Here is a 15,715-nt window from a genome sequence, read left to right as displayed (position 1 = left end):
TGTGAAAAGCCCCTAGTCACCACATTCCGGCGCCTGTTCGAGGAGGCTGATACGGGAATTGAACTGTGCTGCTGGCCTGCCTAGGTCTGCTTTAAAAGCCAGCGATTTAGCCCAGTGAGCTAAACCAGCTCATGGGGTCTCCGTCTTTCAAAGGGTGATGGACCAAATGGTGGACCAGTACGGTTTGCGGGCTACATACCCGTACTTGGACAATGTCACCATCTGCGGCCATGACCAGCAGGACCATGACGCTAACCTCGAAAAGTTCCTCCAGACTGCCCGAGCCCTTAGCCTGACCAATAACGAGGACAAATGAGTTTTCCACACCATCCGGCTAGCCATCCTCGGCTATGTAGTGGAAGACGGGGTCCTAGGTCCCGACCCCGACCGCATGCGCCCCATTAATGAACTCCCTCTCCCCCACAGCCTCAAGGCCCTCAAACGGTGCTTGGGGCTTTTCTCTTATTACGCCCAGTGGGTCCCCAAGTATGCGGACAAAGCCCGCCCACTCATCAAGACCACCATTTTTCCCCTCTCGGCTGAGGCTCAATTGGCCTTCAACCGCATCAAGGCCGGTATCATCAACGCCGCTATGCACGCGGTGGACGAAACCATCCCTTTCCAGGTAAAGAGCGATGCATCAGACATCGCCCTGGCTGCTACCCTCAATCAGGCAGGTAGACCAGTAGCGTTCTTCTCCCGAACCCTCACCGCCTCCGAGGTTTGACACTCTGCAGTCGAAAAGGAGGCACAAGCCATTGTGGAGGCTGTGCGGCGCTGGAGACACTACCTAGCCGGTAGGAGGTTTACCCTCGTCACCGACCAACGGTCAGTCGCCTATATGTTTGATAACACGCAACGGGGCAAAATAAAAAACGATAAAATTTTGAGGTGGAGGATCGAACTCTCCACCTACGCGAACGATATCAAGTATCGTCCAGGGGAGCTCAACGAGCCTCCAGATGCCCTGTCCCGCGGCACATGCGCCAACGCGCAGGAGGACCGCCTGCAAGCCATCCACAATGACCTCTGCCACCCGGGGGTTACCCGGCCCGTCCATTTTATCAAGTCCCGCAACCTACCTTACTCAACCAAGGAGGTCAAGGCCATGGTCAGGGCCTGCCAAGTCTGTGCGGAGTGCAAACCGCACTTCTACCAGCCAGACAAGGTTCGGCTCGTGAAGGCCTCGGGTCACTTTGAGCGACTGAGCGTGGACTTCAAGGGGCCCCTCCCATCCACCAATCGTTATGCCTATTTCCTCACCATGATCGATGAGTTCTCCCGTTTCCCATTCACCATTCCCTGCCCCGACATGACCTCAGCCACTGTGATTAAGGCACTGCACAGCATCTTCATACTGTTCGGTTTCCCCGCTTATATCCACAGCGACCGTGGTACATCATTCATGAGCGATGAATTGCATCAGTATCTGCTCAGCAAAGGCATCGCCTCGAGCAGAACGACCAGTTATAACCCGTGGGGAAACGGGCAGGTGGAGAGGGAGAACGCGACAGTGTGGAAGGCTGTCCTTCTGGCCCTGCGGTCGAGAAGTCTCCCAACCACCCGCTGGCAGGAGGTCCTACCCGATGCCCTACACTCCATTAGGTCACTCCTCTGCACGGCCACGAATGAGACCCCGCACAACCGATTGTTTGTCTTCCCCAGGAAGTCTACCTCCGGGGTCTCGCTTCCACCTTGGCTGATGGCTCCGGGACCTGTTCTTCTCCGGAGGCACGCGAGGAGTCATAAAACGGACCCCATGGTCGAAAAGGTCCGACTGCTCCACGCCAACCCCAGTTACGCCTACGTTGAGTACCCCGACGGCAGGCAAGATATGGTTTCCCTCTGGGATCTGGCACCCGCTGGATCCCCCACCATATACGCCCCTTCCCACGCCGCTCCCCTGCAGGACCCGGCGCCCCCTACAACACACACCCTTCCGGCCCTACCCACCGTTGGTGAGCACCTACCCCGCCGGCGCCGGCACCGCAACCTCCGGCTTTCCCAGTCCCCCTGCCCCGACCCGGACCGAAGCTCCAACCGCTGTGCTCCCGGATGTGCCCTCAACCGGGACGTCCGTGCCCGCCGCACCATCGCCCGAATTGAGGAGATCACTGAGGACGATCCGGCCACCGAGACGGACGGACCTATGATGGCACTTCACCCCCGCCGGACTCTTTTTAAACAGGGGGTGAATGTGATGAACGGTTACTGCCTTATCATCATGTAAGGTGATGTCCCCTTTAAGACTGGGCTTGTAACCCTGGGGACTCCGCCTCTGGCTCCGCCCATCTGTGAGCCATATATAAAGGGCTGCCTCATGGGCTGTGCAGCAGTCAGCACATGTCTCAGCTCTAGCATAGTTCTTAGTCTAATAAAGCCTTCTTTACAGTTTAATCTCTAAGCGTCGTTATTGAGGGTACCTCACCAAGGCTGAGGAGGGCAAAGTAGCCTGCTCTTTTTGAAAATCTTGTTGAAATTAAGACAGATCAGTCAACATGAAGAGACGTTATGAATCTTGCAGTCACAAATGCAGGTCAGCATGTGGTCAGCACTCATACAATGACAGCCATGTTGCCATAAGGAACGTCACTGAACAGATCATTAGCATACTGAAGTAACATTTCCACTACCTGTACTGTTAGGAAGGGGTCCTCGAGCACAAACCAATATTGCTGTTCATAGTGATCTGCAGCATCATCAACAACCTGGCCATCATGAGGGCACAGCCTTTATCACCACGGGTTCAGTAACCACCTCAGCAGCAGGAAGAAGAGGACAAAGCAGAAAATAAAAAGGAAGAGTAAGCGGGAGAGGAAGAAGAGGCTGAGGAAGGAAGGAAATAGCCAGCATATCCATATTCCATTGTTGCCCATGATGTCAACTTCAGATGCTGGATCCCCCTAAATAAAATTCCAGAACCCTGCCATTCAACACTTTCTGGCCTTACCATTGCTCTGTTCTGGACCATCACACGTGTTCGCTTGAGCACAATCCCGAAGTAAAAGCCACCACAAAGCAACCATTTCAGAACAACGTTATCCAACAACACATTCAATACTCTATACAATAATCAACCAATCACACTTGTGCATTCTCTCAGAGCCTGTTTTCTGTCTGCTGTTGCCTGGCCTATTGATTCTATTCGTTGCTACCCCTCTGGCTGCAATAGACTATTGATTTTCAATCGAAGAGACTGCAGATTGCCTTGCAGGATGATCTTGAGCTGGCGTCAGCCTTGAAAAACAGTTTTTGGACTGCATTGCCTTAACATGGGCAGCAAGAACCTGGACTTTCTGGCTGACGGGCGCAGCAGGAGTCCTAGCAGAATGGCAGAATCAAAGCATGATTGCTGGTATCCTGAGAAAGGTCAGCAGGGTTGTGCTCCACAGATTCACTGTCACTTCATCAGGACAGAGGCGTCTCAGCAATCCCTGCAATCTGCTGGAGTACAGATTGCTGAATTATTTCTGGCACCCTGAAAGCTCCATTGAGCACTGACATCTGCAGCCATACGGGGAGCAGTCTGAGCCTGCATGGCAGCATGTTGCACTTGCCTGGCAACAAGCCAAAAGTTCATGACTTCAGTCTGAGCTTCCACTGTACTCTGAGCTTCCACTCAGACATTATGTGGTTTCTGCCTGTGCTGTAATGGAAGCTGAGACATCGGTTATCAGATAGCGCGTCATGGCAGGGTGCTCAAATATTCTCAAGGAGTTGCTGGAATGGATGAGCTCCAAACTCTGTGCGAAACCCTGTGTTGAGTTGAAGCCGGGCTCCTCCATGCTCCTTGACAGTGACAGCAGGCTCTCTGGAAAGTCAGACTGTTCACCATGAACTAAATTAGGCATTAATGTAAAACTGTAAGCACTAAAAGACAAATCCAAATCCATTGTGTTTTTTGCATTTTAGGGAAAGCGGATGCTTACCTGAGATCCTTCTTTGGGAGAACTGTGTTTCATAATGGTTTTGTAAGTCCACTTTACCAAACACACTCAATGTTTCTCCAAGCAAAAAATTCCAATTTCCTACCCAGCTATACAACAGCTCTACAGTTACACCAGTTGTTGGAATTCAACTTGTTTTCAGTGACAGTACATTGCCTGATATTATGCTTACCAGTAGCAGACTCATACGCAGAGCTGTTGTGGTTCAGTCTTGTTGGAAATGGGAGATGATAAGCTCCTATGCAGCTTTTTGAAGCAGCTTGTTCAACTAAATAATACAGAAGATGAAACACATGAGCTACATTTACTCAAAATCAAATACATTTTTTTTCAGAAGTGCAAACACTAAAAGTTGTTCATAACAAATCCATATTATATATTTCAAAAATATGTATCTACTACTAACTTTGTTCCCCTCACTCTCATGGCCCGGGAGGTGAATGCAGTGTAATGTTTACCAGGCAGACCCCTGATTCCATCCTTTATCTGGATTAAATATAATGATTTCAGTACTAACGTTACGAATTGGGGAAAATTAAGATTAAAATATGAAATTTTGATCAAATAAAAAGGGGAATTGTTAAGGGCAGCTATCTGAAGGGGGTTTTGATATGCAAATTAGCATATCATTAAAAAAAAGCAAGTATTTTCCGATGTGAGGAGGGGAAAACAATGGGGTATAGAAGAGGTAATTCCAAAGTGGAGAGATAAGGGAATTGGCACTTGTTAAAAAGCCGGGTCCTCAGGATGGGTAACATCAAAGGGAAATAATGATATAAACATAGCATAATAACTAGAGGCATCTACCATCACAGCCCACTCAGCTACTATGCTGCCGAAAACAAGTTATTGCTAAAAAGGCTGGTTAAAATCCAAAACTCAAACCGAGCGGATTGCGCCTTCACTGAAACTGAAAACGGTTTTCCAAAATGTGGACAAATAACATGTGCTTGGTAATTATTTGCTGGATTTAACTTATAGAGTTATACAATATTGGATGGTGTTTGGGAAGAAATGGCGTCTCAGCTTTCAGGAAACGTAGGTAGTTGGGAACAAAAGGATAACTTCATATAATACTGTTTGCGTATAACCATCAGTACAGTTAAGTGTACTGTTGTCGTGTGTTATAGTCCTTCTTGTCATGTGTTTTTATTTCAGTTAATAAGGATTCTTTATTTATTGATCACAAAATGATTGAACTATTCCTTCAATATGGTTTGCATATCTTTGTCACAGTATACCAAATTGAAAATATACACCGTTAAGAACCAGTGTTCCAAGTTACCTTTCTGGGTTTTGGGATACCCTCGCATTTAACATCAGTGGGGTTCTTAACACTACAACAGGGTGGAGAACAATGAAAACAGACACATCAGGACTGAAAATACAAGTGTCGCTCAAAATAAGGGGAGGTAGATTTAGGACGGAGTGTAGGAGGAACTTCTTCACCCAAAGGGTTGTGAATCACTGGAATTCCTTGCCCAGTGAAGCAGTTGAGGCTCCTTCTTTAAACATTTTTAAGAAAAAGATAGATGCCTTTCTAAAGAATAAAGGGATTCGGGGATATGGTGTACGGGCCGGAGAGTGGAGCTGAGTCCACAAAGATCAGCCATGATCTCATTAAATGGCGGAGCAGGCTCAAGGGGCCAGATGGCCTACTCCTGTTCCTAGTTCTTATGTTCTTATAATGAGCCATAGACAACCGATGGAAGTGCATGTGCCTGGTAGCAGATGTGAATGAAGTCATGATCCCTTGGTGATCAAAGAGTCCAGCAACAATCATTGTCTAGGCTCAGATATGATGATTGAGCACACATGTAACAAAAGTTGTTGTCATAGAATCATAGAATTTACAGTGCAGAAGGAGGCCATTCAGCCCATCGAGTCTGTACCGGCTCTTGGAAAGAGCACCCTACACCTCCACCCTATCCCCGTAGTCCAGTAACCCCACCTCACCTTTTTGGACACTAAGGGCAATGAATCATGGCCAATCCACCTAACCTGCACATCTTCGGACTGCGGGAGGAAACCGGAGCACCCAGAGGAAACCCACGCAGACACAGGGAGAACATGCAGACTCCGTACATACAGTGACCCAAGACGGGAATTGAACCTGGCACCCTGGAGCTGTGAAGCAACTGTGCTAACCACTGTGCTACCGTGCTGTCATCAATGGAACTATCACTCGTGATGATGATTGAAGGGGAGAAAATCAGGAGAACAAATCCGGCCAACTAATTGTTTTCATGCAATTTAATCCCACAATATAACAGCATTGTAGACTATTCTAAACTACAGGGTGATGGCAAAATTATAATTTTTCTATGTTTTAATCCTGCGTTCATTCAACATTCATGTGCTACAGCTTGACACCAAATATGGACAAAATCTATCAAGTGGACAAAGCTATTGAAATAAAATAGGCCCTTCCCCCCTTCTTGTGATCTTCATGGTTTGGCCAACAACAACATGATTTTTCACCCACTTCCTAACATTTTTAAACGTTTTCACTTTGGAACAATTTGTCAATGTTTAAATGTTTCTCTATGTCAATTTGATTGCTGTAACATTAGTGTGTTAAAACATCCATCCTGCTTGAAAGTCGCTGATGCAAACAATCTAATTTTCACAGAGCAGGGCCAAGCACCTCTCTGTTGGTCTGTTTCTGTGGACAGTAGGTAGTCAACTGATGGGCTTCGACAACATTACCTGGAGAGACAAATGTAAAACAGAGCCTGGAAACGTTCAGGTGCTGGGGTACATGAAAGATGTAAATTTATAAACAGTATCTGCCTAAATGCAAGACACGTTCAAAATAAGAGGTCAGAACTGGAGATTATTGCAGCAGTAGTAAATTGGAAGGTCCTGTGAGTAACAGCAATATAGTTAAATCTAAAGGATGAAAAATGTTGGGAAAAACAAAATGGTGATGGCATTCCATCAGGGATACGTGAGATATACTAAAGCAGATCCCAGGGAACAGGAAGAAGGGGAGGTTAAGGAAGATGCAAATGGTTAGACAACTGTAATGATAACCATAAATCGGAGTTTTCATTAGCAGTATGCTATTGAACTTGTGATTTGTATAAGGTAGAAGAAATGATTCAATTTAAATTTCCCCCTTTAAGAAATCATTAAAACTTCCCTTTTCGTCCAAGGTTTTCGTCATCTTACCAAACGTTATTGCCTTGGCTTAGTGTCAATTTTTGTTTCATTATGCGTCTGGGAGCTACCACAGGATGTTTTTCCAGATTGAAAGCATCATGTTGTTATGTATCAGAGTAACACCATTGGCTGCAGTAATGTCACGTGTTACCCAATGCCACCATCGGAGCGTTTTGCAGTTCACCATTGTATCCTGTTTGAGCAGCATCTTAAAATAAATCCCTTGCACTACATTATACAAACTCGACGTGAGCCACCTCTGATTCTTTCTCTTTGCGGCTAAGACAAAGAGCATAATGCATATCAATGCAAAATGTTCTTGCTGTAGATTGCATCTTTCATAACCTAGGGGATTCTAAAATTCTTCCGAGCTAATTAAGTGTTTTTGAAGAGAAGCAGCCCCACACAAGTAGGACATCAAATGACGAGATCATTTGTTTGAATGATGTTGATTGAGGAATAAATATTACCGCACACACCAGGAGATTTTCTTCTGATCTTTCTTTTACATCCACCTGAGGGGGCAGATGGGGCCTCAGTGTAATGTCCAAGCTGAAAGATAGCACCTCCACAGCTGCAGCACTGCCCCAGTGCTCCACTGAAGTGTCAGTTTTGAACCCATGGTCAATTCCCCAGTGGGACTGAACTCTCAATTTTCTGACCCAGATATCAATGAATAACCACTGAATCAAGGATGGCATCTATAGTGGACAACCTTTCTCTGCAAAAAGAGAAAACTCTACTTGAGAGCATGAAAGTCATTCGAGTGGGAACCCTCAATCAACCAGATTATGGGCATTTTTCAGCACCATTGGGAAAAAAACAGCTTAAGGAAGGAGAGGAAGAGGTGGGGGCAGGGTGGGGTAGAGCAGGGCCTAGAGTAAAAGAGACCAAGCATGGTGGAATAATTCTGGAAAAGTGCAAAGTGGAGAGGGAGAAGACAAAGCATGAGATATGGTAGCCATTAATAGAAACGTGCAGATAACGCTAATCCAAAGAAAGAAGAGTAGAGCAATGTCAAACTTTGAGCAGGAGAAATTAGTGCAGAGTAGAACCTGAAAAGAAAGAGCAAGATTAAATGGAACTTAGAAGGAGGGACAGTGAACAGAATAAAGCTCAGTGAGGGAGCAAAGTGGGCCTGGAAAGTTTGTTTGGGAGACAGCTGATGAGAGGCAAAGGGAAAGAACAGAAGAAAGCTGCAGATGGAATATAAGTTCACAATATAGGGCACAATTCTCTCGCTCAAGCATAACAAGGCCGGTGAATAACGGGAGAGGCCAAAAACGAGATGGCTGGGGAGATGGGCAAAGGGTCTGTGGGTCAGCCCATTTTGCGGAAGAAAGTGACGGAGGCATCATAATGGTTGTGCAAAAAGTTGTTTAATGTGCTGTACAATACCCCATTCCCAATAGTGCTGCCCCCCCCCCCCACCCCTCCTCACCCCCTACCTAACCCCCTCACATCACCTCCCCCCTAACCCGGTCCTCAGTGATCTTCAACGTGCTTGGCCCTCCTAGCTCTACCACTACGTCTTGGTGTTTCCCCATGATGCACATCAGAGGTGGAGGCAGCCAGTTGCTTACCTCGCCCCATGGCCATCGATGCCCCTGGCGGACATCCACTGGGGGTTCTGCGGCCAGAGGGCACCGGCTCACTTGCCGGTGGCACATTCACAGCCGTGCCGCTCTGTCCCATGCGCTGCTTGCGAGATATGGCCTCATCAGAGGGGTGAAACTCGGGGGCTGGTGGCCAATATTGCCACTCCATGGGACAGGTCTGGGTTGGCCCTCAGCACCCCCTCCTCCTGATCCATGTCCATAGGGCCCTGGGGTTCACCTTGGAATGGAGGGCCAGCTGGTTTCAGCCCCGGCCACTCCTACATCGTCTGGCTCTGTCAGTCCTGGCGGTTCCCCATGGTCTGCACCATGGTGTCGACGCCCTCAGCAATGCTCCTCAGTCACTAGGACATACTCTGAAGTGCTTCGGCAATGCCCACCTTGTGGTGTTGGGTGTTCTGACACACAGATGAGCCAACACGGTTGTATATGGTACAACGCTATTTTATTTAAACTTACTATGTACAGTTTTGTCTTTGCACTCTGCACGTGGGGGTTCCCTGCTTGTGATGTTTTAACAGCTCTTTCTTGTTCCCTTCTCCCCAGACCTACTGACCACCAGGTGTCGTGCTCGTGCTTTTTATGTGGTTGGTGTTCTTGTCTGTGATTGGTTGTGGTGTTGTGTGCTCTGATTTGCCTGTTGGTGTGACCATCATGATGTGTGTGTTTGAATATCATGACATCCCCCCTTTTTACAAAGATATGTGCCTACGTGGTAATAAATATGATCGTGTCGTGAGTGCATCTAAGAGTGTGTGTGTGTCGTGTGCAGCATGTGCATATGACGGAACTATGTACATGGGGCGATGTCGGGTGCGTCACATGAACCAAGTTGTACCATAACATAACATAAATGCGAGCGAGAGAAGAAGGAAAAAAAAAAACTTGAACAGTTGTCCAGTCAGACGACATCTGGAACGATAAACAACAACAGGTTATCATGTAAAATTGTGCAACTTGTTAAACATATGAACGGTATTATAAGTCCAGTCTAATGGGCTTGCGACGAGTTCGGGTTGATCGCCTCAAGGGTGGATCAAGAACCACCGGCTGCTGTGCAGGCATGGCCATGGGTGGCGATGGAAAGGGCGTGATGTGCGGCAGCTCCACAAAGTCATCCTCGGAAGCCTGTTGAGGATCTGGCGTGTGCGTACTGTGTGGCTGTGAGTGTGGAAGTCGGCGAAGGGCGCGCCGATTGCGGCGACGCACGGAACCATCCGGCATGCGAACCAGGAACGAGCGGGGAGCCACTTGTCGGAGGACTTCGGCCGGTGCTGACCAGCCACCATACGGTTGATGGACGCGTACTTTGTCTCCGGAGGACAGGGGGGGCAGGTCCGTCGCTCGTGTGTCGTACCGACTTTTCTGGCGATCACGCTGCAGTTGCATGTTCCGAAGAACCGCCTCATGGTCTGTTGTTGGTGCCAGGATGGAAGGTACCGTCGTCCTGAGGGAGCGACCCATTAGTAGCTGCGCTGGTGAGAGACCCATGGATAGCGGGGCCGATCGATAGGCCAGCAAGGCAAGGTTAAAGTCCGATCCGGCAGCAGCCGCCTTGCACAGGAGCCGCTTGGCGATGTGGACACCCTTTTCAGCCTTCCCGTTCGATTGTGGATGCAGAGGGCTGGATGTCACATGAGTGAAACCATATGCTGCGGCAAAGGACGACCATTCACGGCTGGCGAAACAGGGTCCATTGTCTGACATGACAGTCCTTGGAATGCCATAGCGAGCAAATGTTTCCTTGCAGGCCCCAATGACTGCGGACGACGTCAGATCATGGAGAGGCATGACTTCCGGGTAGTTTGAGAAGTAGTCTATAATAACGATGTAATCTCTGCCGAGCGCGTGAAATAGGTCAACACCCACCTTCGCCCAGGGGGACGTCACCATCTCGTGTGGTAGAAGTGTTTCCGGAGGTTGCGCCGGCTGAAACCTCTGACAGGTTGTGCAGTTGAGCACCATGTTGGCTATGTCTTCATTAATACCCGGCCAATCTACCGCCTCCCGGGCCCTTCGTCTGCATTTTTCGACGCCCAAGTGGCCTTCGTGTAGTTGATGAAGAATCATCTGGCGCACGCTGTGCGGAATAACGATCCTGTGTGATTTCATAAGGACCCCGTCTATGTTGGTAAGATCATCTCGCACATTATAAAACTGGGGGCACTGCCCTTTGAGCCACCCTTCCGTCATGTGGCGCATCACTCGCTGCAGAAGGGGGTCAGTCGCCGTCTCTGCGCGTATGTGGGCCAGACTAGGATCATCAGCTGGCAGATTTGCTGCTGTCAGAGTTACGTGTGCCTCAATTTGACGCACGAACCCCTCCGCATCTGGTGGTGTGCTCACTGCTCGGGAAAGAGTGTCCGCCACGATGAGCTCCTTCCCCGGAGTGTAGATCAGTTCGAAATCGTACCTCCTGAGTTTAAGTAAGATGCGCTGGAGGCGAGGAGTCATGTCGTTCAGGTCTTTGTTAATGATGTTGACCAGGGGGCGGTGGTCAGTTTCGACCGTAAATCGTGGCAGGCCATACACATAGTCGTGGAACTTGTCCAGTCCAGTTAACAAGCCCAGGCATTCTTTTTCGATTTGCGCGTAGCGCTGTTCGGTAGGGGTCATGGCTCGTGAGGCATATGCAACCGGGGCCCATGACGACGTGCTGTCTTTTTGCAGGAGTACCGCTCCAATACCAGATTGGCTGGCGTCTGTTGAGATCTTTGTAGGGCGAGTCGTGTCAAAGAAGGCCAGCACTGGTGCCGTGACCAGTTTGTGCTTGAGCTCCTCCCATTCCCGCTGATGCGATTGGTGCCAGTTGAATTCTGTCGATTTTTTTACGAGATGGCGCATATTTGTTGTATGAGAAGCCAGGTTGGGAATGAACTTCCCAAGGAAGTTGACCATGCCCAGGAATCTTAAGACAGCCTTCTTGTCAGCCGGCCGTGGCATGGCTGTGATGGCGCTAACCTTGTCTGCATCAGGACGGACCCCTGACCTTGAGATGTGGTCCCCGAGGAATTTCAGCTCCGTCTGGCCGAAGGCACACTTCGCACGGTTGAGACGCAGGCCATTTTGTCGTATGCGGGTGAAGACACGTCGTAGACGATGCATGTGTTCCTGCGGAGTGGTGGACCAAATGATGATATCGTCCACATATACACGTATCCCTTCGATGCCTTCCATCATCTGCTCCATAATGCGGTGGAAAACTTCAGATGCTGAAATGATGCCGAATGGCATCCGGTTGTAGCAGAATCTGCCAAAAGGGGTGTTGAATGTGCATAGTCTTCGGCTGGCCGGGTCCAGTTGGATCTGCCAGAATCCTTTGGACGCATCCAATTTGGTGAATATTTTGGCTCGCGCCATCTCGCTGGTGAGGTCCTCTCGTTTCGGGATGGGATAGTGTTCCCGCATGATGTTGTTATTCAGATCTTTAGGATCTATACATATACGGAGCTCGCCAGAGGGCTTCTTTACACAGACCATGGAGCTGACCCATGGCGTGGGCTCCGTGACCCTGGATAGGACCCCTTGGTCCTGAAGAATCTGCAGTTGTGCCTTGAGGCGGTCTTTGAGTGGCGCAGGAACCCTGCGAGGTGCGTGAACGACAGGGATGACGTCCGGTCTGAGTCGAATCTTGTACGTGTATGGCAATGTCCCCATGCCTTCAAAAACCTCCTGGTTGTGAGCAAGGAGGGAATGGAGATTTGCGTGGAACTCAGCATCCGGGAAGTCGGATATCTCATCTGGAGAGAGAGACATAATGCGCTGTACCAGGTGAAGGACCTTACACGCCTGTGTGCCCAGTAACGAGTCCTTTGATGAGCCGACAACTTCGAAGGGGAGTGTGGCCGTGTACATCTTGTGGGTCACCTGTAGCTGGCAAGATCCTATGGACGGGATGACGTTCCCGTTATAGTCAACCATCTTGAGCCGGGATGGCGTGATGGGTGGTTAGACCTTCATGGCCTGGACTGCAGAATATGCAATCAGGTTGGCGGATGCGCCGGTGTCCAGACGGAAGGCGACGCGCGATCGGTTGACCGTCAGGGTGGCACACCACTCATCGGCTGGATTGATGGCATTGACCTTGTTGACATCGATGACGGAAACGCGGAAGGCATCCTGGTCATCTGCATCACTTAACTGGAAGTCTTGATGCGTGGGCTGGACGGTCCTGACTTGTCTGCGAGATTGTCGAGGATGCGCCGGATCCATGGGTTGAGCCGAACGACAGTGGGCTGCGTAGTGGCCCATCTTGCCACATCTGAGGCACTGTCGGTTTTTTGCAGGACATTGCCCTTTTAAATGTAGAGCTCCACAATTGCCGCACGTCATGACGTCACGGCGTTCGTTGCGCCACTGCGCATGCGCAGTGCGATCTTGCGGTGGGCGCGCCTGCGCAGTGCGTCTCTCGTTGTGGCCGTTATTTTTGGCGCGCACCTGCGCGGGAGACCGCGAAAAGCGCGGGAAGCGGCCGCTGTCGTCCGGGCCGTGGGTCGGGAAGTAATCGATGGCCTGGATGCGTTCGACGTCGTGGGCGGCCTGGCTTGCCGATTCGACGGCTGGGGACCCCCTCCGTGCCAACTCGGACGCCTGAAATTGGGCAAAACGGCAGGTAGCATTTTCGTGGAGGACACAGGCTTCCACAGCAGACGCTAAGGTGAGGCTTTTTATTTTAAGAAGCTGCTGGCGTAGGCCACTAGAGGCAACGCCAAAAACAATCTGGTCCCTGATCATGGACTCTGTGATGGTGCCGTAACCGCAGGACTGCGCTAGAATCCGGAGGTGCGTCAAGAAGGGTTGAAAAAGCTCCTCCTTACCTTGCAGGCGTTGCTGAAAGAGGTATCTTTCAAAACTTTCATTTACTTCAACTTGAAAGTGCTGGTCCAGCTTGAGGATGACCGTGTCATATTTGGATTGGTTTTCGCCTTCTTCGAACACCAGTGAGTTGAAGACGTTGGTGGCGTGCTGACCTGCGTAGAAGAGGAGCATTGCAATCTTCGTGTCATCCGAGGCACTCTGTTTTTCGGTGGCACGGATGTACAGGTCAAATCGCTGCCTGTAGAGCTTCCAATTGGTACCTAGGTTCCCCGCGACTTGCATCGGCTGCGGTCCGTCGGTGTGGTCCATGTCCAGAATGGCAGGTTAGTAGGCAGGTATCGATCCACTCCTGTACCATGTGGTGTTGGGTGTTCTGACACACAGATGAGCCAACACGGTTGTATATGGTACAACGCTATTTTATTTAAACTTACTATGTACAGTTTTGTCTTTGCACTCTGCACGTGGGGGTTCCCTGCTTGTGATGTTTTAACAGCTCTTTCTTGTTTCTTTGTCCCCAGACCTACTGACCACCAGGTGTCGTGCTCGTGCTTTTTATGTGGTTGGTGTTCTTGTCTGTGATTGGTTGTGGTGTTGTGTGCTCTGATTTGCCTGTTGGTGTGTCCATCATGATGTGTGTGTTTGAATATCATGACACACCTGTGACTGGGGCAAGCTCCACAGCGCCTCGGCCATGCCCATCTGAGAGCGGAACATTTCCCTCAGAACCACATCAAGGTTAACCTGGTACAGAGAACATAGAACACTCAGTGCAGAAGGAGGCCATTCGGCCCATCGAGTCTGCACCGACCCACTTAAGCCCTCACTTCCACCCTATCCCCGTAACCCAATAATCCCTCCTAATCTTTTTGGTCACTAAGGGCAATTTATCATGGCCAATCCACCTAACCTGCACATCTTTGAACTGTGGGAGGAAACCGGAGCACCCGGAGGAAACCCATGCAGACACGGGGAGAACGTGCAGACTCCACACAGATAGTGACCGAGTGGGAAATCGAACCTGGGATCCTGGCGCTGTGAAGCCATAGTGCTATCCACTTGTGCTACCGTGCTGCCCTTGAACTAGGTACTAGGTGACATCCCCCAGTGAGGCGATCATTCTGCCGAGGTCCTCAGCCATGGCCGTCACCGACTGCACAACGCTTGGACACCTTCCAATGGTGCTGATGTTGTGCACCAGCCTCTCCACTGCGGTCGCCACCCTAGCAGTGTTGGCCTCGGTGCCACTCATTTCCGACGCCATCTCCTGCACCTGTAGCCTCTGGGACTCCTCCAAGACAACATCACTCCAGCAGATATGTATCTGCTGTAGTGACACTGACATCTCCCTCTGAACGTCCCAGTCGTCTCCATCAGCTCCGGGTAACCCTGTTCCAGAGACTCAGCATTAGGCTGGGATCCAGTTGAGTCCTGGGATCTTTCATCTTGAGTCCATTCATTCATCAATTGGTGACAGTTGCTATGCTTACTACTTAAGAAACCATTCTAACAATTCATATATTCAACACTTTTGCAGAGTTAGAAAACATAATTCTATTCCTCAGATTAGAACACTTTGCATTGAGACATTTCAAATGACCAACTTTGTAGAATTTAAATTATAACATTTTAAAAAAAAAAATTTTTAGAGTATCCAATCATTTTTTCCCAATGAAGGGGCAATTTAATGTGGCCAATCCACCTAGCCTGCACATCTTTGGCTTGTAGGGGTGAGACCCACGCAAACATGGGGAGAATGTGCAAACTCCACATAGACAGTGACCCGGGGTGGGAATCGAGCCTGGGTCCTCAGGGGCGGGATTCTCCCCTACCCGGCGGGGCGGGGGGTCCCGGCGGGATGGAGTGGCGTGAACCACTCCGGCGCCGGGCCTCCCCAAAGGTGCGGATTTCTCCGCACCATAGGGGCCAAGCCCTCACCTTTAGGAGCTAGGCCTGCGCCTGAGTGGTTGCTGTCCTGCCGGCTGGTGTGGCAGGCTGGCGCCACGCCAGCCAGGGCTGAAGGGACTCCGCCGGCCGGCGGAAGTCCGTGCATGCGCGAGAGCATCAGCGGCTGCTGACGTCATCCCTGCGCATGCGCAGTGGGGGGGTCACCTACACGTCGGCCATCGCGGAGACCTACACGGCCAACGCGTAGTAAAAGAGTGCCCC

At 50.0% G+C, this 15,715-nt stretch overlaps 1 protein-coding gene across 1 annotated transcript in view; it reads right to left on the bottom strand.

Annotated features, from left to right (window-relative positions):
- Positions 1-15,715, bottom strand: part of LOC140391775 (transmembrane protein 182-like) — a 154,045-nt gene that overhangs the window by 55,983 nt on the left and 82,347 nt on the right. The window contains exon 4 of the mRNA XM_072476638.1: positions 4,120-4,215. Within this exon, the coding sequence (XP_072332739.1) occupies positions 4,120-4,215 (96 nt within the window). The remainder of the gene's footprint in view (positions 1-4,119; positions 4,216-15,715) is intronic.

The sequence above is a fragment of the Scyliorhinus torazame genome, chromosome 15 (assembly GCF_047496885.1).
Source record: "Scyliorhinus torazame isolate Kashiwa2021f chromosome 15, sScyTor2.1, whole genome shotgun sequence".
NCBI classification, from domain to species: Eukaryota; Metazoa; Chordata; class Chondrichthyes; order Carcharhiniformes; family Scyliorhinidae; genus Scyliorhinus; species Scyliorhinus torazame.
This window is presented reverse-complemented; position numbering and strand designations above follow the sequence as displayed.